Below are 24,474 nucleotides of genomic sequence, written 5' to 3'. Positions count from 1 at the left end.
AGCTTTTTATTTCAACAAACTGTGGAAATATCATGAGCACAAATTGACACATTCATTATCACTGCATTCTAGTCTACTCTTATTAAGAGCTGTTGTTTTGAGTATGTTTGTGTGTATGTCTATATGTGTGATTTTTACCTTTCATTTTTCCTTCTCAATCATTTCCTCAGCAAGTCAGGATTCCTATCAACACATGCAACAGAGAGTATAATGGAAAAGGCACTCAACTCGGAGCCAAAAGTATATATTTATGTCACCTCAAACCACTCGCTAGCTATATGTGATATGGAACAAATAATTTATTCTTTCTGAACCATAGTTACCTCATTTGTAAAATGTGGATAATGATTTCTCTTCCTATACTTCATACAGGTTTGTGAGAACCAAATGTTATAATGTATGATTTCACAAACATCTCACAAACTACAGCACCATAAAAATGGGGCTACCATTGCAAACATGGGGCTTTTTCACAGTGGTATGACATGTATGAGTTTATTTTATGTGAAGTATTCATTTGGTTGAGATCAAGATAGTTATCCTTCAAAATATTTTTTGTTGGAAGAATATGAAGACAGAAGGAATAAATGTATGTAAGCAACTTTTTCTATTAAGATAAAGCATTCTAACGAATTATAAAATGCTATCATGATACAATTGGATTGGATTTTAGTTCATAAAACTATGGGATCCTTACTTGACCTACAGCAGTAAACACTGGTAAGAGAAACTATAATCTACAGCCAGACTGTATTGATTAATTAATAACCTGAAATTCAATAATTTCTGAGAAACTGTCCTTCTATCCAAGTATACCATATTAAAAAAGATTATTCTTCTTTATTATCTAGAATTCATTTGCAGTCTTCTGTGTCAGGCTAACAAACATTAAGTTCCTTAATAGGACAGGCATTGTACGAGGACATGAGGACACAAAGGCTGTCTGTCTGTCCTCTTGAGGAGCTTCCAATCTGCTGCAGTAAGCAGAAGCGTGAAAAGACAAATTCAGTAGAAAGTAGCCCTATAAAAGTCCCATAAGTTTGGCCATTAGTGGGTACATGGGGTAGGTGCTCAGTTTAGGATGATGGATGGGAAGAACAAGGCAAAGAAGTCCAAAGGCATTGGACTCCTGATTTGGGTGGCATGAGTATGAGTTAGAATGTTATAAATTATGACAAAGGTCAAGGGGTAAGAATAGGAAGTGGTGTTTGGGATAGAGGGGGCAGCAAGATCAAAAGCAAAGAAATATAAAACAGTGTGGTAAGTAAAAGACTTGTCATCGAGTGGTAGGAGACAATGCTGAGAGTTAGGTACGGATAGGGCCATGTTGCGCTTTGTATGTTTTGCTAAAGACCACAGATTAATAAAAGTATTATATGCATATTTGATGAGATATTAAAATTGAAGTTTCAGTTGAGACATTAAGAGACAACAGATTTGTATACTTAAGTCAAGGACTAAACAAACTGTAGAATTTACAAAGGAAATGTTCTGGAGCCAGTTCTATTACCTTGAACCTCTCAGAACAAGACTATAAAAAGTGGTCAGGGGGGCGCCTGGGTGGCTTAGTCAGGTAAGCATCTGCCTTCAGCCCAGGTCATGATCGAACCCCTCGTTGGGCTCCCAGCTCAAAGGGGAGTCTGGTTTCCCTCTCACTCTGCCCCTCCCCTAGTTTGTGTGCTCTCTCTCTCTCAAATAAATAAATAAAATCTTAAAAAAAAAAAAAGTGGTCAGAGTATAGAGAATGGAAAGGATTTTTGTGAGAGACAATTTTAGGAGAAAGCTGTGAGGCTCATCTCCCTGCCTCCCACGAGGGAAATGGCTAGATGATGCATATAGGGTGAAGTTTGATTCTGTCTGGAAAATCTAGATGATAAATGGCAGAATCTAAGAGGGTGGATGCTTTTAGATTAGCCTGCACTCCTAGAGGTTTGTCAGGGCAGAGGAATTGTGGATATTTCCTGGGGACCAAAGGACTAGAAGGGTAAAGAGACCAGAAGAACAAGAATGCCTTCCTAGAAACTGTGAGAGGAGTTGCTAGTGAACACCTGAGATAGACATATACCCACTAACCTCAATGAAACCATAGATGCAAGCTCCTCAGAGATGAGACATTTGTGAAGAATTCCCCAAAGTACCCCATGAGGGAACAGTAAGCTTTAAACATCGGCCAGGCTCAGACAGCATTATGAAAGGCTAAGATAGTACTAGAACTTTCTTATCCCCTTTTTCCTCCTTTCTGTCTTCTCTTGCCCAGAACCTTCTGGCAACTTCTAAAACCATGGTTAGTAAACTGGAAGGGAAGAGCAGATCAGGAGAGAAGTAAGTAGTTTACAATATTTCCCTCTCCAAAGGAAGGCAGATTCCCTGTAACTGGCTTGGCTGGGGCAAGTTTTTAGTTTTGATATCTTGGACTGAACACCAATAAGTTCTGAGTCAAGACCTTTTATTTAAAGCCAACAAAAGGGCTCCTCGGTGGCTCAGTTGGTTAAGCGACTGCCTTCAGCTCAGGTCATGATCCTGGAGTCCCGGGATCGAGTCCCGCATTGGGCTCCCTGCTTGGCAGGGAGTCTGCTTCTCCCTCTGACCCTCCCCCCTCTCATGTGCTCTCTCTCTCTCTCATTCTTTCTCTGAAATAAATAAATAAAATCTTTAAAAAAAAATAAAGCCAACAAAAGATTAAATAAATGGATCGGCAAACTAAATACAAAAGCTAAAAATCATAAAACTTCTAGAAGACAGCACAGGTGACTATCTCTTGGGACATAAAAAAACATTGTAAACATAGCTGGTGGGAATGTAAAATGGTTACAGATAATCTGGAAAAGAATTTGGCAGTTTCTTGTATACCTAAACATGTGCGTACCATCCTACCCAGCAACTACACAAACGTGCATTTACACCAGAGAAGTGAAAACTTATGCATATGCAACTTTTCTTCATGTGTACCCAAATGTTCTTCAGTGGGTGAATGATATCACAAACTCTGGTACATCCATACAGTGGAATACTACTCAGCAATAACAAGGAGCAAACTATTGATAGAGGCAACAACTTGGGTGGATTTCAAGGGCATCCTATGCACTGAAAAAAGAGCAATCTTAATTGGTTATATGCTATATGATTCCATTTATATAACATTCTTGAAATAGCAAAACTATAGAGATGGAAAACAAATTAGTGGTTGCTAGAGGACAGGGATGGTTGTGGGGAGGCGGGTATGACTGTGAAGGGGCAGAAGGAGTTCTTTTCTGGTAATGGAACAATTCTATATCTTGATTGTGGTGGTGATTACACAAATCTATACATAGGATGAAATTGCATAGAACTATTCAGAGCATATGAAAATTGGTGAAAACTGAGTAAAGTCTGTAGTCCAATTAATAGTACTGTACCCAGATCAATTATCTGGCTTTGATAATTATAGTACAGTTGTAAGATACAGCTACTGGGGGGGAGTTGGGGGAGGGGTTTACAAGACTCTACATACTATTTTTACAATTTCTTGTGAACATATAAATTCAAAGTTAAAAAATTAGTTCTAATTAGGAGAAACTCAAGAAGCTCAGTATATTGTCCCCAAATTTTCGCTACAAATGAACACCACACTTAACTTTTAGGTATCTCCTGACAATGAACAAACCAACTGCTTTAAAACCATGCTTTGTCAGTGGGCCTCAGAATTGAGGACATCACTGTGAAGGTTTTTGAGGGATGTGTGAAGGGGTTAAGAAAATTTACTCCATGTGTTTATCTTTACTTCAAGACAATTTAAGTGGCGTTTCCAGAGCAAGGTTGGCCAACCCCTAGACAGGTGGAACCTTGGAATGTCTGGTCATGTAGTATGACCACTGTTCTTCAGCATTTCCTCATTTTTTAAACCTGTTAAAAATGCATTTGAATGAAAGGTATAAATATCAGTCTTCTCCTGTCCCACACCCTTCCACATGACATGGCTTTAATTTGAAAATGTTGCCAATATTGATTCTAGGAAATCACTTTACTGGCTTTTATCTGATTAGATGGCTTTGGAACTATGATGACTTTGTGACATCCTATTGATTTCACCTCTAAAATGTTCCTCCTATCTTGACTCTGCCTCTTCATTCCCAGTGTCACTATCCTCCTTACAGCCTTCACTATTTCCTACAATAGCTCTTTGCTAACTGGTTTCCCAAACTTAGTATCTGCACACCAAGTCATTTGAAATTCCATTCCTGGATTAATCTATACATGGCACAATTCTGATTAGGTCATTTCCTTGCTCAAAAGTGTTTAAAGGCTCTCCACTGCTTATATGATAAAATCCAAACTCCTCAGTGTGACTGACATTTAAGGACTTCCCTGTATAAGGAATATTAGGTTGAAAATAATTTTCACTCAGAATTTTAAAGACGTTTCTCCATCAACTTCCAGTTTTCAATATTTCTACGAGAATCACAATGTGATCCTCCCACTCTTCCTCTGCATGTAACCTATCTTTTTCTTTCCAGAAGCTTTTAAGATTTTTTTTTGTCTTGGTGATCTGATATTTCTTGATGATGTGAATTGATGTGTGTGTGTTTGTGTTGGGGTGGGGGGGTCTTTTGTCTTTTTTCATTCACTGTGCTGGGAATTTGATAGCCTTTCTAACCTGGACATTTATGTTTTCTTTTTTTTTGAGACATTTTCTTGTATTGTTTCTTTGACAATTTCCTCTCCGAAGTTTTTCTATGTTCTCTTTTCCTAGAATCTTCTGGGTTGCTTTTCTCAATTTCTGTTCTACTTTCTGGGACAGTGACTTGACTTGAGCTTTTATCTTTTTAATTCCTAAGCTCTCTTTCTTGTTTGATGTTCCTTTTCTTGTATCATCTTGTTACTGTTTCATAGATGTACAATCTTATCTTTTGAAAATATTATGCTTTAGGGGCACCTGGGTAGCTCAGTCATTAAGCGTCTGACTTCAGCTCAGGTCATGACCCCGGGGTTCTGGGATCAAGCCCCGCATCGGGCTCCCTGCTCAGCGGGAAGCCTGCTTCTCCCTCTCCCACTCCCTCACTTGTGTTCCCTCTCTCGCTGTGTCTCTCTCTGTCAAATAAATAAATAAAATCTTTTAAAAAAAAAAAGAAAAGAGAAAATGTTATACTTTACAGTTGTTTTTGGCTCTGTGCAGTGTTTCTGTTTCTCCTGGGTTGTTTTTTTCTCCCTCCTATTTATTTGTTTTGCTCTCTTTTATGTTGGAGACTTTCCTCCAATATCTGGAGATTCTTGGTTATCTGTTTATATTTTAAAAATAAAAAAAAAAGCACTTAAAAAACACGATGGGATTTTTGTGCACTGGAACAGAGCTTATAGACTAATGAGCTTCACTGTAGAGTATTTCCTGGCCAGCTGTTTTTTTTTTTAATTTAACATTTTTATTGAGGTTGAGATATGATTCACACACCATAAAATCTATCCATTTAAAGTATAGTTTTCAGTATATTCAAATTTGTGCAATTGTCACCACAATCTAAGCTTAAAATATTTTCATTGCTCCAAAAAGAAGTCTCATGCCCATTAACAGTCATTCCTCATTCGTGACTCCCCCTACCTTATATCCCCAGCCTCTGGCAACCATTTAATCTACTGTCTCTATAGATTTGCTTATTCTGGACATTTCATATAAATGGAATCATACAAAATATGGTCTTTTGTGATGGTCTTTTTCACTCAGCATAAAGTTTTCAAGATTTATCCATGTTGTAGCATGTTTCAGTACTTCATTCCTTTTTATGGCTGAATAATACATTTGGCCTTGAACAATGCAGGTCTGAACTGTGCAGGTCCACTTAAAGTGGATTCTTTTTCAGTAAATACAGTACAGTACTGTAAATATATTTTCTCTTCCTTGGGATTTTTTTTTTTTAAGGATTTTATTTATTTGACAGAGAGAGACACAGCTAGAGAGGGAACACAAGCAGGGGGAGTGGGAGAGGGAGAAGCAGGCTTCCCACGGAGCAGGGAGCCCGATGTGGGGCTCGATCCCAGGACCCTGGGATCATGACCTGAGCTGGAGGCAGACACCTAATGACTGAGCTACCCAGGCGCCTCTTTAGGATCTTCTTAATAACATTTTCTTTTCTCTAGCTAACTGTATTATAAGAATACAGGATATAATATATAACATACAAAATATGTGTTAATTGACTGTTTATGTTACCCGTAAGGATTCTGGTCAACAGTGGGCTATTAGCAGTTAGGTTTTTGGGGAGTCAAAAATTATATATGGATTTTCGACTGTTTCAGGGATGGGAGGGGATGGTCAGCACACTTAACCCCTGTGTTGAGTTCAAGGGTCAACTGTAATGCGTTGTATGGATATATCATGTTTTATTTTATTTTATTTATTTTTTTAAAGATTTTATTTATTTATTTGAGAGAGAGAGAATGAGAGACAGAGAGCACGAGAGGGAAGAGGGTCAGAGGGAGAACCAGACCCCCTGCTGAGCAGGGAGCCCGATGCGGGACTTGATCCCGGGAATCCAGGATCATGACCTGAGCCGAAGGCAGTCGCCTAACCAACTGAGCCACCCAGGGGCCCGGATATATCATGTTTTGTATATCCACTGATCAGCTGATGGACATTTGGATCATAACCACTTTTTGGCTATTAGGAATAATGTTGCTATGAATACTCATGTACAAGTTTTTGCGGTGACATATGTTTTCATTTCTCTTGGATATACTTAGGAGTGGAATTACCATAGAGGATTGTAAGAGGCAAACACAAATGTTGCTGTCTGTAGGTCTTTTTACCTGGGTTGGTTCAGTTTCTCAAATTTGCTATGTGATAAATGTAAGCCTGATTGCTGGCCTTCTAGAGCTGGGTGGGAGCTGAATCATTGCAGAATTCTGGAGATGGCTGGGTAAATCAACCTCATTCTTTTGTTACAGACTGTTAGTTTTCTTTCAAATGTCCATCCCTCCCTCCTTCCTTAATAACAGACTCTGGCATTACTGGGGGGAAATGATGTACCCAGGTATAACATTTTCCAGCCTCTCTTGCAGAAAGAGATGGTAATGAGACACAACAGAAGTCACTGGATGGGGTTTCAGGGAAATGGCTTTAAAGGGAAAACACTTAGCTGGAAGACACGTGCCCTTTTATGATACCTGAAACATGGGTGCTATGGCTGAAGCTTTAGTAGCTATACTGTATCCATAAAGAGATCCTTGAAGACCCTAAGGATGGGAGAGGAAAAAGCTCACAAAGAGCCTGGGTCCCTTAGCCCTGGACTACCCACCTTCAGATTTCTTTTAGGTGAGGAAGAAATAATTTTACTTGTTTAAGCCATTACTATTTGGAGTTATCTGTTAACTACCAGCCAATGTGAAATCTAAGTGATATACTTCTCAGAATTTCATTCTGTAGGCAACTAGTCTGATTGTCCCCTAATTTTAAGTAATCTATCATTCAGCTTTCTCCTCGTTTCATCAAAGATGGAGTTCATATTTCTGTTTCTTATACTGAGTAACTTTTAAGACAAAAAAAGCAGAAGCTTTTTACCTACCAACTTCAAAACTGAATTTTACCTTTCCAATCTTATTTCCTATCTTTCTGCTTTATATACCATGAACTATTCAGAATTTCTCTTTAAGCTCCATCATTTCCTATAATCTGTTTTTGCTCATTATTTGTATTCTGAGAAAAGCTCTCTCCCTGTATCTGTTTCTAAGTTCAAATGACACCTGTTCTACTCATGGGCCACTGCCCTGTAAGGCTGTTTCCTGACTATCCAGCAGGAAGTCATCTCGGCCCACCTGTGCCATCTTCTCCTGGACACTGACTTCTTTTACTGGACTCTCCTGAGGTCAGGGGCCATGTCTTTAGTTCTCTACATTCCTTTGTAGCACATAGGTTTCTGGAGTGTACCTAACCATCACACATATGTTACTGTCTATCAAGAAATTTGGTTTCTAGAAATATTAATTGGCAAAAGCTTTACTTCTTATGCCTGTGCCCCACAATTTCATAAAGGAAATTCTGAGTTTAAGGATTACTATAAATGGACCCAAAAAGCAACATGGGTATCCAAATTCTACCACAGTCTTATAGCAGAGTTTATGACCAGTAGATCACTGGCTAGACAAACCTGGAGCTGCGAGGGTCTTTCTGATCAGTCAAGTCTGCATGTTAAAATACCCTACTGTATTTTGCACAGAAAAGCTTACTGATCATATTTAGTAAAACTCATTTAAAACTGTGTCTCAGTCATCTTAAAGTAGTAACTCAGACCTCATGAGAAAATTTTACCTTTTTAAAATGCTATGAGTGCAGATAAGTTTTGTGGTTATCGAAAACCTTTAAGAATTCCTATCATGATCACTACTGCATTATTCTCTGATACTTCAAGATAGAATCTCTCTTCGTCTTGAAGTGGGGAGAGATGAAGTGATTTGCACAGGATCATAATGAGAACTGTAATGAGAAACAGATCTCTGAACTCTTTTGTGTTCTGGTCAAATTTGTTGAGGTAGGTCACAAAGAAAAAGATTGGCATATTAGACCAAATGAAAATCTAACACTTCTATATAATTTACTGACACGATTTTAATTTTTTATTATTTATTTATGAGAGAAAGATAGAGAGTGTGTGTGTGCGTGTGCGTGTGCGCATGCACGCACGTGCAGGTGGAAGGAGCAGAGGGAGAGGGACAAGCAGACTCCCCACTGAGCGTGTAGCCCGACATGGGGCTTGATCTCATGACCCAGAGATTATGACCTGAGCCGAAATCAAGAGTTGGATGCTTCAGTGACTGAGCCACCCAGGCACCCCTAGAGACATGATTTTTAAAAGACAAGAAACAGATTGGGAGAAAATTTTAGCAACATGCATAATAGTGGCTTACAATCCCTAGTAATAATAAAGCACTACTCCAAATCAGGAAAAAAAGGACAAAACAGCTCAACAGAAAAATGGGCAAAGCAATAAATAAGTCATAGAAGAAGTGAAAAGATGTTCAACTTATTAGACATTAGGGAACCACAAAACAAAAAAATGCGTCTCCCTGCATCTTTTTTTGAGAGGCAATAGAGCATAAAGTTGAAGAATGTAGATTCTAGAGCCAGACTTCTTGGATTTGAACCACAGGTCTGCCATTTTCTAACCTTGTACAATTTATTTATTTCTGTGTCTCTGTTTCCTCATCCTCAAAATGAGGTCAATACAGTAACTACCCCATAGGATTTGTTGTAATGATTAGAGTTAGTTTATATAAAATGTTTAGAACAGTGTCTGGCACATAGTAAATACTATATAGATGTTTATTATTAGTATTTATTCCATCATATTGATACAATGTAAAATGTTATTTAAAAGATAAAAGTAATCCATGGGGTGCCTGGGTGGCTCAGTTGGTTAAGCCTCCTACTCTTGATCTTAGCTCAGGTCTTGATTTCAGGGTTGTGAGTTCAAGCCTCTTGTCCGGCTCCAGAAGATAAAAATAATCCTACTCTGTTGGTGGAAATGGTAATTACTACAGCTTTTTTGAAGGATAATTTGATAATGCGCATAGTTTTACTTCACAAATCTGACTCAATCACATAAGGACAAAAAAGGTATATGTTCAGAAATGTCCACTACATCTCTAGTTTGTGCCCCAAAGGGGGAAACAATTAAAATATCCATCACAGAAATGGAATATGTTACAAAAAACTATAGCATACCAAGAAGGCAGCTGTTAAAACAATGGAGATTTACATATACTGACATAAAAGTTGTCCAAAATATTTGTATTAAAAAGTAAATCACACAGTAATATGTGTAATATGATTTTACTTATATGAAAATAAGCAAAACATATATATGTGTGCATTTATGTATGGATTTTTAAAGAGGTGTGAAAATATACAAACTGCTAATGAGGTTATGTATATGGAAAGATGGGCAGGGTGAACGGGGACTTCAGCTTTTTGATCTGTACTTATGTACTGAAACTTATTTTTTTTAAAGATTTTATTTGTTTTTGAGAAACAGTGATAGTGCACACAAGCCTGTGCACACACACAAGCAGGGGAGTGGCAGAGGGACAGAAGAGAGAGAGAGAGAGAATTTCAAGCAGACTCCCTGCTGAGTGCTGAGCCCAGCGCTGGGCTCCATCTGAGCCACCCAGGTGCCCTTGTACTGAAACTTTTTAAAACAAAGACATATGTATTTTACTGTATAATTTAAAAACCGAAAAAAAGGGTTGCTTACTAGGTCTGCCTAGAGTTTCTATGGATTTGATATAAGAACAGAAATGTTTTGCTACTGAGATTTAGACACTATATACCATTTTGGAAGAAATGGCCTGACTTGGGCAATCAATGCATATAACCCAAGAAAACCACAGTCTTTGAAAAAAATCTTTGGTCTCACCTATAAGGATACTGATTCAAAGAACTCAGTTGACTAATATCTTGTACCTTAGTTCTATTTATATGCATCTTCAGATGATCTGAAGGCAAGAGAGCCTATTTAAAAAAAAACATTATATATTCAAACTCTAGTGAGTATATCCCTTTATGGGAAGAATAAAGTTTTTGAAAACTTTCTATATAAGAAACTTCTATAATTCAAATGGATTTGAAAAATATAAATATTTGAGATTTACTGGCACCTTCTTATTATGCTGTATTTGAGATACAAAGATACTATTGATTGAAGCAGAACTGCATGGAAAGCACACATAATGAATTTAGGTCATTGGAAAAGCTAAATAAAAGTGCACTAGCTATATAATAGCAATATAGGAGACTCTAGGAGAATACAATCTAGTGGTAATTCAATCTAAGCATTCCTTTAGGCTACCTAAAGCAAAATGGAAGAGGAGGGAGTAATTTGAAATTATGAAAGTGATATTTAGTACAAATTTAAAAAATAAAGTACTCCTATAAAAACTATTTCCTTGTCACCCAAACATACACAACGATGCTGCAGAGTTTAAGAAAGTGGCTACTGAACTGGGAGTGTTTCAGAGATTGTGCAATGTTCTTGTTCTTAAAAACCAGTATTTTGAAAAAATTTGTCATTCCATTTTATTGAGACTTTAAAATGTTTTTAATTCTTAGAAAAACAATCAGCTTTTTAATGATTACTTTAAAACAAAGAGGTATAAAAGAGATAATTAACAACACAACTACATGGCAAATTGGACAGACTTGCAAATTTCACAGAGCACCTCTAAAGTGGTTCAGGGATAAGAATCGCTGATAAAGCAGTATACTGTCTCATCAACTAAGTATGGAGGACAAGTTATTTCATCCATTAAAAAAGGAGAGGAATTCTCTGCCTTGCAAATCTATAATGTGCCATTACAGAGGCTGTAATCTATATTTGCTTGTTATGTAGATAGCTGAAAATAATGGACTTACTAAAAGAAAAAAAAAATCCAGTATAAATAAGAGTATCAAATATGAAGGGCAGACAGAACTTCAAATCCAAGGTCTACCACCCACTAGCTGTGTGACCTTGGGCAAGTTTTTCAATTTCTTTTGTCTTAGTTCCTCATCTGTAAAATGAGAGTAATAACCATATCTAGGGTTGCAGCACATGAGAGACTACATTAAAAATGCTTGGCAAACAGTAAGCACTCAGTAAATGTTAGTGATGTGTCATAATACAGCAAGTACCATTTCCTAAATTTTGAACAATATGGAGATACGAAGTATTAAAAATGTGTTCTAAAAACATTCAATGATTTTACAAGGTTGTTATCCTTAATGAGCTACACATTTGAGGGTTACTCAAGCTGATAGTCCTAATAATCAAAATCTTCCTTTCATACATGTTTTCTAGATGTGACTGCAAACCAATACAACTGATTCCATATGCTGTACACAAAGAACAATGGAGCAGTGAACAGCATGGACTTAAAATTGCTCAAGTTCAAATACCATTTTTGCTATTTACTAAGCTGTATGACCTTGGGCAAGATTATTTAATCTCTCTGTGCCTCGGATTCTTCATTTACAAATGGCGATAATAATATTTATCTTATAGGGTTACTATGAAGATTAAACAAGATAATGTATATAAAGCATCTAGTGCAGTGCTCAAGACATGTTTGCTATTGTCATCATCATCCTACAGTCATTCTACAAAAGAAAGACATCTCTGACCACTAGGATTTGATTCTATAGAAACAGCACTTAAATTAGTTCTTACCTTCCAATATTGTAAGATTCTTAAACTGCCTGGGCATTTGAGCCAACACTTTGTACCTTGCCTCAATGTGAACAAGACAAAAAAAAAAAAAAAAAGTGAATTTAGTATTGGATCTTTCCATTGTCATTGATGCGAAGTGAGAGATGACCAAAAATGCCTTATCAAAACCCACTGTAGAACTGCTTTCCCTGTTTAAAACAAAAACAAAAACAAAAACAAACAACAAAACTGCTTTCCCTGTTTTAAGCAAGTTTACTCCTACCTGTCATCTGCGTTACGAAGGGATGGAAGCCGAAAACTAGTGTTTCTGTCAAGTTTTGATTGGCTTTTGGTCCTCTTGATGGAGCCTTTCAGGCGCTTGCTGAAGAACCCCTAGAATGAAAAGGCAGAAGGTGATGGAAGAGAAAACCAAAAGAGCACTTTGCTGTCTCCTTACTCCTCTGCACCACCGCTGGAAAAGATATTAAGATTTTGATAATGAAGACCAAAACAAGAATCCAGCTTTTAATTTTTTAATTTATAAATAATAGTTGCTTGAGGCCACCTGGTAATGTGATGAAAAATTTTTTTTCTTCTAGGATAACTGGGATAATTCAACTTTTTGATAACACTTAACTTATTTCTTAAACATTTTCTATACCAGCTATGGTAGAGAAACTTCTAACTCTGATAATAGAGTTTTAAAAACACAACAATGTAACAGAAAAACATATTCCTTTCTATGAAGAAGTTTCGATAGAAAAGGGCATCCAGTAGGTAGTTTCCTGAACTAAATTAAGGGAGAAAAGGAAATGAGAATAGCATGAGCAAGGGTCCTGAGGTGAAAAGGTACTTAGTGCATTAGAGGAATTTTAAAGACTATACTGTGAGAAGAGAAGCTTTATTATAAGAGCTCCCCCCCCCACAAAAAACCACCAAAACTCAAAAATAAAAACAGAAAAAACCCTACGACACCCCTATAAAAATTCCTCGAACAAAAAAGAATTATGTAATTAGTATAAGGTAATGTGCTGGTAGTCTCAAAAGCATTAAAATTTGGTCTATATCACTTTGGATATGTTATTTGTAAACTTAAGTTTTAATGTAGCTAAACTATCTTGAAATAGGTATCATTTATGAAACTATTGAAACATCTAGACTTCAGAAGAACAAAGTAGTTTATAGTTTTTGGCCCTTGCTTGCCTCCTACCACTTCCATTAAACTATCTAGAGCTCCTTAAACATTTCCTAGTCTTAGCACCTGGTAAACAATGAGCATCCGATAAAAGTGTGTTGAATAATGGAATAAATGTGCGCATGAATGATGACAGTCACTGCTTTCAAGTAACAATTCTATTGTTGGCAGATGAAAGGACATCTTATGGAAGCATATCAAAATGTCTTGAGAAAAAACTCTAATTCAAAGAAAAGTATTATGATGCTGGGAAAATTACTCTTTCTAATCACCTTGAGATGAATATTATCTTATAAAAGCTATATTCAATAAACATTTCCATAAGGAAGAAAAAGAAATACTGGGTCAAGATCAGCACGTCAAATCTTCTATATTCTTTTAGTTATCACCAAAGCCCACTGTTTTGGGTGAAGACTAATCAAGATACACTGGGTTATGTTTATCTAATCATCTCAGTATCTTAGTAGCACAAAACATGTTCCACATTTATCTATGAGCCGATCAACTAAGGGAAATGGGGGCTTGGCTCTGTGCTACTCTCACTTAGGGACTTAGGCTAAATGAGGCTCCTCCTCTGCGCATCTAAAGTTGCTTCAGAAGAGAAAGGAAATGTGGCAAGTTATGTACTAGTTCTTAAACCTTTATGTCACTTCTGGTCTCATTTCATTGGACAAAAAGTCACATGACCACATGGGATTTCCCCAGGGAAAGGATATACAATTGTATATCCAGAAAGAAAACTGGGAATATCTGGTGAACAGTAATGTGGACTACCACAGCCCCATGCCAAGTATTTTGCAAACACACAGAATGCACTGCTCCTTTCATTTGAGAAAAATGGAAACAAACTTACTTGAATCAGAAGTAAAACTATTTAGCTGACTGGAAAAAAAATGCTTATGTTATTTCTTGTTATTCCTGTAGCTCAAGAATAAGTGTAAAGACTCCTAGAAAGTACCACATAGACATAATTCCCTAGGCTGTTTTTTATTATAGGTGCATAGAGAGCGACTGGAGGGAAGAAAACAAGAAAACAAAAACTGTTTTTTGAAGTACTACATTTCTTTTTGGTTTTGTTTTTAGAATTTTTTTATTTAAGTTCAACTTATTTAACATATAGTGTATTATTAGTTTCAGGGGTAGAATTTAGTGATTCATTGGTTGCATACAACACCCAGTGCTCATTACATCATGTGCCCTCCTTAATGCCCATCACCCAGTTACCTCATCCCCCCCACCCCCACTCCAGCAACCCTCAGTTTGTTGCCTATAGTTAAGAGTCTCTTGTGGTTTGCCTCCCTCTCTGCTTTTATCCTATTTTATTTTTGCTTCCCTTCCCCTATGTTCAGCTGTTTTGTTTCTTAAATTATACATATGAGTGAAATCATATGGTATTTGTCTTTCTCTGACTTATTGCGCTCAGCAGAATACCCTCTAGTTCCATCCATGTCGTAGTACATTTCTTTTCTTCTCTCTCTTTTTGTTAAGATTTTATTTTTAAGTAATCTCTATACCCAACGTGGGGCTTGAACCTACAACTCCAAGATCAAGAGTTGCATGCTTTACCGGCTGAGTCAACTGGGCTCCCCTAAAGTACTGTATTTCTTAGAGACAGGCATTTATCTGGTCTCCCGTCCAATCTGAGCATGCTAGGGAAAGTCACTGTCATCTGTTCTCCAAGGCAAAGGTTTTATTTACTACTTACTATGATTCAATCAGAATGAGTCACCATTTGCTCATAAATGTAGTCAGCAAACCAGACCCAAGTTTATGGAATGCTACTTGGACTGTTTATAGTTGGTTCCAAAACCACTCACCTAAGTTGAGATTTCACTCAAGGACCTGCCCAAATATCATATATAAATATATTTCTAGCAAAAATACAGTTAAGCAGTTAACTGAGAATGTACTAGTAGATGTTCACTCATGCAGTACTTGACTTTTTGCAGAACTTACTATATAATACTTTCTTGTTCTAATCCATTTATTTAATAAATATTTGTTTTATGTCTATTTGTTGTAAAGCACTATACCAGGTATTGTAAGGGAATCAAAGATAAAGCAAACACAAACTCTGCCCCCAAGGAGCTTACAGTTTAATATGGGATTTGGAAACTAAATATAATTATATATGACACAATTAGGGACATAAGTGTTCTTAATGTCTGGCATATTTAATCACAAAATATATTTCTTTGAATCTAGGACAACACTGATGGTAAGTCATGCTATTATTTTATGTACACTAAGAAAAAAGCTGCGAATTAAACTATAACACAATGCTTTATCGCTTAAAATTTTTATTTTGTACTAAAGAAGTTTTTAAAAGACTTACTTGGGCAGGTTTTGTCATATATAGCATAGTGTACACATAAAAAAGGATATATGCAAAATAAATTGGTTAAGGTATTCCTAATGTTTCTTTCTTCTGAACTACTTTTTGACTTGGAGTTGTTCATGTTTTTCCACAGAATATCATTCTGAAATCCTTTCAAGAATGTTGATGACAGAGTATCTTAAAAGAGTAACTTACAGGGATGTTAAAATGTGAAAAAAAATGTGCATCTTAGGACTGATAATACGGTATTATTTTAGAGAGGTATATAGGAACTAATTTCAGGATTTCAGAAAAAGACAAGGTTACATCATCTGGAGAAATAAGAGGAAGTTATATGGAAGAAATGGAATATGGTAGGTCCCAGTGGGTAGACAGGATTTGGATTTGGAGCTGCTAGGGAGCCAGGGTACTGTATGGACCAAAGCTTGAGAAATGTCATAGAGATAAGAACACAATAGGTATCCATTAAGCAGACTTAGTCTGGCTCGTATATGATTAGAAGTAGCGAAAAATAAGGTTGGGAAAGTGGTTTGTCCACCTACTAATGCATACTTATTGCTCCCATGGGCCCTTAAACTTTTGAGGGAAGGTGTAATGCTGTATCTATCTTAACATCTACCATAGTGTCTAAACTTTAGTAAGCACTCAATATATATGTAAAATTACAGTTGTTCTGGGAATATAGATAAGGGAAAGTTTAAGATAGCCCAGAGTGGTCAGTAATATTTCACAGAGGTAGTAGAATCTACAAAAAAATTCTGTTTTTATCTCCTTGATAAAACTGAAACATGGTTCTCACCTGAGAATATTGTTTAGCTTAGGCTATAAAGGCTGATCTGGCATCAGTCTATTCGGCCATGTGGTCTCCCACGTGTTCAGGAAGACCACATAACTGAACAGATGATGCCACTGAAAACTATCTCCAAGCTAGCCTTAGCTTCTACTATGCCTCTGTCCTGGACCAACTATGCAGCGAGCCAGCCTTCCAGTGACATTACCCCCACTAGGAAACCTCAGAGTTTAAGGCATGCCCACTTGCCCACTGTCCCTTCTGAGCAATTCCTTATGAACAGATCACTATCCTTTGCACCAAGTAATTCTGCCCTGACTATAGCTTATTGGACCAAGGATGGATAACTGACCTAACAGTCCCTAAAAGAGGGGACCTGGTAAGAGTTCTGCCTGTAGGATATGGTATCACCTGGTAGCTACTAAATATTCTAGCCTGATTCCTGGCCATTCCCTGCTTCATGCTTTACCCTCCAACAACTCTGAGAGCCTGAATTTTTCTACATTTACCATGCATCTCTGCCACTGCTCATATTCCCTCCCTTGCCCCTGGCTAAGTCATCCTTTCAGACCCAGCTAAGGCATGATCTCTTTTAGAGTGTTTTTTAACACATCCTACACCTTACTCTAGAGTAGGTGGCCCTCCTCTGTGCTCCTGAGTATTCCAAATAGAGCTAATCTTACATTTAGCACACTGCATGTCCACTTATGTGCCAACAGCCTTCCCTCTAAACTCTGAACTCAGGGCAGGGATTAAACAATCTTTGCCTTCCCAGGGCAGGTCTGATAGCAGGCAATTTGTAGGGGTTCAATAAGTGTCTGTAGAAGGGAAATAAAATGGGCAGTGAAATGAATAAAAGCCATTGTGGTGTTTTTGATGCAAGTACCAGTGTAGAAAGAGCAGGGAACTCTGAGTCAGAAACTGTGGCATCAAATCCTGGCTCCAATTTCTCCTATTGAATGACCTTGGACAAGTCACGACTTCCAAGTTTCGGATTTCTTACCTGTAAAATAAGTAATAAAAAATCCTCTTCCTAGGGCCATTCCAAAGAATAAGATAACTGAATGGAAAAGTATTTTTAAAATAATGGAAAATGGAAGGCGCCTGGGTGGCTCAGTTGGTTAAGTGACTGCCTTCGGCTCAGGTCATGATCCTGGACTCCCGGGATCGAGTCCCGCATCGGGCTCCCTGCTCAGCGGGGAGTCTGCTTGTCCCTCTGACCCTCCTCCCTCTCATGTGCTCTCTCTCTCTCTCATTCTCTCTCTCAAGTAAATAAATAAAATCTTAAAAAAAATAATGGAAAATGGATCCCTATAAGTATTAACTGAATGTGAATCTAGGGGGAGAGACTACTGAATAGGTGAGGTAGAATCACGATTTTCCCCCTTAGAAACTACCACATCAAAGGAAGGGAAAGAAACTAGATATAAGTTCCACAAATAGCAGGGATTTTTGGCTCTTCTGTTCAGTGATGCACGCCAGTGCCTATAGGGAAACTTGATACATCATAAGTGCTCTATTAACATTTGTTGAATGAGTGAATTTACTGAAGGTTTCCTGGATATGAAGCACTGGCTAGGTGCTTTCCAATACGTAATACTGTGTAATTGATGCAACTCCACAAAATGGCTATTCAGCAACTTGCTTTAGGTCACACAGTTAATAGATGCGGAGTCAGGATTTAAACCCAGTATACTGAAAATACTTAAAAAGTTTCATTCATTCATGTATTTATCGAGCACCTTTTATTGGTTTGAGGCACTTGAGATGCTATTGGTGAACAAAACAAACACAAATCTTTGCCTTCATTAGGCTTCATATACTAGTGGAAGGAGACAGACCATAAACCAAGAACATAATAAATTAGTAAAAGACAAGTAGATTTTCTATAGAAAAATAGAGCCATGTAAACAGCTGAGAATATAAAGTGGTCACGATAGGCCTTTTGGAGAAAGATTACACTGACTAAAGACTTGAAGGAGGTGAGTTAGCCTGCAGGTATGAGAAGGGAAAGCATTCCAGGCAACAGGAATGGGTTGGGCAAAGGCTTTAAGGCAGAACTTCTGGTATGTTTCAGAAAGAGGCAAGAAGTCAGTGTGGCTGGAGTGGAGAAAGCAATGGGAAGAGTTGTGGGAAATGAGCCAATGGGTAGAAGTGCTGGTCCCAGTAGCAGGGTGAGTGGCAGATCCATTGTGAGGACTTTACCTTTTACTCTGGTTTCTAAGGAAAGCAACAACAAGTAACAAGACCATCCAAAACAGTCACAAATAAGTAAGCATTTGTTTTTCCGAGAGAAATAACTTGAGCTATGAAAATAGAAATGTGTACTGATTTAATATGGTTTTAAGTAAGAATGTGCATTATGTGAACCGTTCATTTTCTTTATCAATAGTAGATCGCCTACCAACAGTTGGGATAAAGATGATGTCTGACTTTTCCCCGGTCACACGGCTGCCAAGTGGCAGAGTACAACTTCAAGCCCAGGCAGCCTGACTCTGGAACCCTTGCTTTTTAACCACTAGACTACACTGGTTCTGCACATACTCATTCCTCTTCAAAATACTGTGGAAGGAGCCGAGATGTCCTTCAACAGATGAATGGATAAAGATGTGGTCCATATATACAATGGAATATTACTCAGCCATCAGGAAGGATGAATACTTCCCATTTACATCAACATGGATGGAAATGGAGGGCATTATGCTAAGTGAAATAAGTCAATCAAAGAAAGACAGTTATCACATGGTTTCACTCATGTGTGAAATATAAGAAATAGCACAGAGGATCACAGGGGAAGGGAGGGAAAACCGAATGGGAAGAAGTCAGAGAGGGAGACGAACCATGACAGAATCTTGACTCTGGGAAACAAACTGAGGGTTGTGGAAGGGGAGGTAGATGGGGTAACTGGGTGATGGACATTAAGTGGGGCACGTGATGTGAAGAGCACTGGATGTTATATGCAACTAATGAATCACTGAACACTACATCAAAAACTAATGATGTACTCTATGTTGGCTAACTGAATTTAAATTAAAAAATACAAAATAAAGATATATTCCTACAAAAGGTAAAAACAAACAAACAAAATGCTCTAGGCACTATAACATAATGCATTTTCTCCATGTGTGTTGTACTGAATTACTATACGTTTCTTATTACAGAATTATATACCACCAAAAAGAAAAAAATGCACTATGACAATTTGAAAATATGAGTGTAAAAAAGAAGACAAAATGCCCACTAGTGTGACATCTGACTCAGAAAAATTTGCCACTAGGGCTCTTCCCTATATAATTAAACTGAAGTAAAATTGAAACCCTACTGAAATTACTTTTATATGTAACTGATTCTGTAGTCACTATGAGACAAAAATCCAAATATAAGATTTAGAAAGAGATGGATGTCAAGAGGAAAATGCTTCTCTCTTTCACATCAAGTTATGACATCTATGTCTTATGTGAATGTGAGGAGTAAATGATGCTGACTTTAAAATCCAATAGCATCAGTGGAAACAAAGGAAAAGACTACAAATAAACTGATTTCATACTTCAGACACCAACCTAATCTGAAAACACACTAATAGAACCCTCAAAACAAATCCTACCTCATCCAGGCCTCCTTGGAAATACTGTTGCTACAAAGCTACAATTCTGAAAAATAGTAGAAAGCTTATCATTTAAACAACTCCATTGTCATAAAGCAAATGACATAACTAAAATGACTTACTTTAATTAGTCGGTACTCCCTCTTCTCTGCCAAAATAAGGCTTAAATTTAGCAACTGCCCGTGAAAGGAAAAGCCAAATGTTGCCTTAATCTGGAGCTTGGGCAATGGTAAGAGAAGGATAAAAGTTGTTCACCACCTACAAACTGGAGTAACCCCCAAAGACTGAAATTGGCTATCAGGGCCTGATTGGTAACTGAAATAAAACAGCTGCTAGGCAACGGCTCTCAGAAGCCTCCAGGACGTTAACGAGAGCCTCTGACTCGCCTGTGTCCCTTAAGACATGAAGAAGTGGAGGCGGAGATACATGTCATCACCTTTCACACAGAAGCAGGGTGATGTGCAACACAAGGCCGGGGCCATCCTGTGTGAGACTCTTTCTTATCGGTGGCCACACCAGGGATTAGGGAAATCTAGGTGATTTAAGCAATTTTAAGAGCAGTTCCTTAAAATACTACATGACTCACAGTAAGAAAATGCTATCTTGTCAACTAGAAAGGACCCAGGTGAGAATGGTCTCACTCTGGCTTTTTTAAGTTTTAATTAGTAAATTCATTTCTGTGTATTTGTGTATTTTAGCAGTTCATGGAATTATGGATTGCAATTACCTGAGAAGGGTGATGTCCTGTATAAATTATTTCCTTCCTTACTCTTTTAATAGACCTTAGGAACCTACAGATGTTCTGAAAATGTTCACTAGAATCCAGTTGTAGGCAATTAACAAGGAAGAAGGAAAAGGAAGGGTAACTGGAAACGTTAAACTCTACTTTCCAGTCACCAAATTTTACTTCCTTAGTTTATGTTCCAGTTATTGGAAGTCCAAATAGGAAGGGAGACTCTAGGTAACAAGGATAACGACAAAACAAATCATTGCAAAGTGCTTTGCAGTTAACAAGCACTTCCAGTGTGGGGACTTCCCCCCAGTGGGGACTTTTGTTTGTTTTTGTTTTTTGGCAAATTAAAGCATCAAAGGGAAAAAAAGAAGGTCCTATAATAAATCACAATTGTTTTTCTAGCCCAGAACTGATGAATCACAATCTTTGGGCGTGAAGCACAGTGATCTGCATTTTTGACAATCACCCAATGATTCTCTTTTATTAAAAAAAGTAAAACATTTATTACAAAACTTTAAAACATACGAAAGCACATACATTAATACATTAACCACATATCCATTAATCAGATCTAACCCACATTAACATATTGATACATCATTAGTATCAATCTGTTATACAATATTAGATACTATGTATTATAATATATATACATACATGTTATTAAAATTATTTTAATATGGCATGTTATAACATATTGATATTTTAAGATTTGTTGGCGGGGGAGGGGGGCAAACACCTTTTCTATCCCTAAGAATATTCTTTGTCTTAAGAGATTCATTTTCATTTGACAGAATACTGTTATATCAGATTTCTTTGGATTATTACTTTCCTGTTAAATTTTTTCAAACCTTTTACTTCAACTTTTGTTTTAAATGTATCTTTAAAAAAAAATTAGGTCTATTGAGGTATAATTCACAAAAGGAAAATTCATTATATTTAGGTGTGCAATTTGATGAGTTTTAACAAACGTATATACTACTGCAACCAAGAGACAGATTTCTACCACCCAAAACATTTCTTTGTGCCACTTTACAGTCAATCCATTCCTCCCACCTCAGCCCCTAGAAACCACTAATCTGCTTTGTCCCTACAGTTTTATCTTTTGCATACTGTTATATAAATGGAACTAGGCAGAATGGAGTCTTTTATCACTTAGCACACTGTTTTGGGAATTGATCCATGTTATTGCATGTATCAGCAGTCCGTTCCTTTTGATTCCACATATGGCTATTCCAAAATATGTTTACCCATTTGCCAACTGACGGGCATTTGGGTTGTTTCCAGTTTGGGTCTATTAAGAATAAATCTGCTAGGGGCACCTGGGTGGCTCAGTCGTTAAGCGTCTGCTTTGGGCTCAGGTCATGGTCCCGGGGTCCTGAGATTGAGCCCCGCATCGGGCCCCCTGCTCTGCGGGAAACCTGCTTCTCCCTCTCCCACTCCCCCTGCTTGTGTTCCTGCTCTCTCTCTCTTTGTCAAATAAATAAATAAAATCTTAAAAAAAAAAGAATAAATCTGCTAAAAAAATGTGTGAACAAGTCCGTACATGGACATATGGTTTGGGAACCACGAAGTTAAAAGCTTGGTTGGAAATTCACAAATACCATGGAGAGATGGCAACTTTTTAAAATGATAAGATGTTAGTGAGATGCAGTAGTGGACGGAACTTGAGAAGGGAGGAATCCCTGATGTTTTTTCCTTTCTATGTAAAATAATTTTAGATTTACAGAAAATTTGGAAAAATAGTACAGTTTTCTCTTACCAAACTTCCCCTAACGTTAACATCCTACATAACCATAGTAAAATTATGAAAATGAGAAAAATGAACATAGGGTAGCATATCAACAAATTACAGACCCAATTCTAACTTCACCAGTTTTTCCACCGTATTCATTTTCTATTGCTACTGTAACAGACTGTCACAACATGGTGGCTTAAACAGTACAAATCTATTATCTTACAGTTCTGTAGGTCAGAAGTCCAACACAGGTCTCACCTGGCTAACATCAAGGTGTCTGCAGGGCTTTATTCCTTTCTGAAGGCCCTAGGAGAGAATCTGTTTCGTGCCTCTTCCAGCCTCCAAAGGCCACCCACACTCCTTGGTTTATGGTCCCCTTCCTCCACCTTCAAGGCCAGTAATGTTGCACCTTTCTGAAAGGTTCTGTTGTTAAAGCCTGTGATTAAATTGAACCCACCTAGATAATCTAGGGTACTCTTCTCACCTCAAGGTCTTTAGCCTTACTCCTATCTGCAAAAGTCTCTTTTGCCATGTAAAATAACATATTCATAGATTCTGTGTCTTAGGATGTGGACATCTTGGAGGCCATTATTCTACTTTCCTTCCATACATAGTTTATGTAATTACTTTCTTACGAATGGGCATTTGGGTTGTTCCCAATATTTTGTAATTATAAACAATCCTGCAAAGAATACCTTGTGCATCTGTGTTTTCATACTGATGGATGTGTACCTTCAGGGTAGACTGCTAAAAGCAAGAATGCACATCGGTAGCTTTGCCAAAATCCCCTCTAGAAGGGTTGCTCTAGTTTATATTCCCATCAGCAATGTATGCGAGTGTCTGTTTCCCATGATCTCACCAACTAACTTTGTTGTCAAACTAGTTTTTGCTAGCCTAAAAGGTGAAATAGTATCAAAATATTGTTCTAATTTGCATTTCTCTGATTATAAGTGAGTTTGAACACTCTTCTTATATGTTCGGGACAATTTTTATAGCATTTGGGAATTACTGTTCATGCTTTCCCCCCCCCAGTTTTTCTATTGGGTTTTGGTCATTTGTCCCTCAATTTTTAATAGTTCTTTATATGTTGTGAATGTTTTCTCTCACCTTGTTGTCTTTTAACTTTGGTATGATGTTTTTTTGCCACGCAATTTTTTAAAAAAAAGATTTACTTATTTTACAGAGACAGAGAGTGCACGCTTGCACTAGGGGAGGGGCAGAGGGAGAGAGAATCCCGAGCAGACTCTGCCCTGAGCATGAGCCAGGCGTGGGGCCGATCCCACAACCCCAAACCAAAACGGAGTTGGATGCCCAACTGACTGAGCCACCCAGCTACCCCGTCACACAATTTTTAAAATCATTCTTGCCTCTGGCTTTTCAGTAACCATTACCAAAAGTTTTTTCCTACATTAAGGTTATCAATGTTTCCTTCTAGTACTTGTATGGTTTATTTATTCATTTTATTTTACATTTAGATCTTTAATCCATTTGGAGTTCATGTTTATGAGAGGTGTGAAATACATATCTAATTATATCTTTTTTTTCCAAATGACCACTCATTAGTCCCTACACTATTTCTTTCAAATGCCAACTCCTCAGGAAGCCATTCCTGATCTCTCTAATAGGAGTTATAGTCTCTTGCCTCTGATTATCTAAGCTCTTTTGTTTATATTACTGTTTTCCTCTGTCTTGACCAATAATTAGTTCTATTCCTATGCCATATCCCCTAGTGAGTCTTAACTCCTATTTTATATCCCCCACTGAGTCTTAACTCCTGAAGGCAAACATTATTGAGCTCATCTTTGTATTTCTTCAATGCTCAGCATACAGTGGGTTACTTAATACATACTTGCAGAATGCTAATGATTAACCTGAATTATTAAGAAAAGTCCAATACATTCAAGAAAGTGAAAATACCTAATACATTCAA

The 24,474-nt window shown here is 37.5% G+C and overlaps 1 protein-coding gene across 6 annotated transcripts in view; it reads right to left on the bottom strand.

The window, feature by feature from the left end:
- The window catches only part of RASAL2 (RAS protein activator like 2), a 356,954-nt gene that overhangs the window by 50,743 nt on the left and 281,737 nt on the right, over positions 1-24,474 (bottom strand). For all 6 annotated transcript variants that reach the window (XM_073900062.1, XM_073900061.1, XM_025877489.2 and 3 more), the window contains exon 5: positions 12,430-12,539. In XM_073900062.1, the coding sequence (XP_073756163.1) occupies positions 12,430-12,539 (110 nt within the window). The remainder of the gene's footprint in view (positions 1-12,429; positions 12,540-24,474) is intronic.

This window comes from Callorhinus ursinus, unplaced genomic scaffold, assembly GCF_003265705.2.
Source record: "Callorhinus ursinus isolate GAN/ISIS: 27379988/994484 unplaced genomic scaffold, GSC_fseal_2.0 scaffold13, whole genome shotgun sequence".
NCBI classification, from domain to species: domain Eukaryota; kingdom Metazoa; phylum Chordata; class Mammalia; order Carnivora; family Otariidae; genus Callorhinus; species Callorhinus ursinus.
This window is presented reverse-complemented; position numbering and strand designations above follow the sequence as displayed.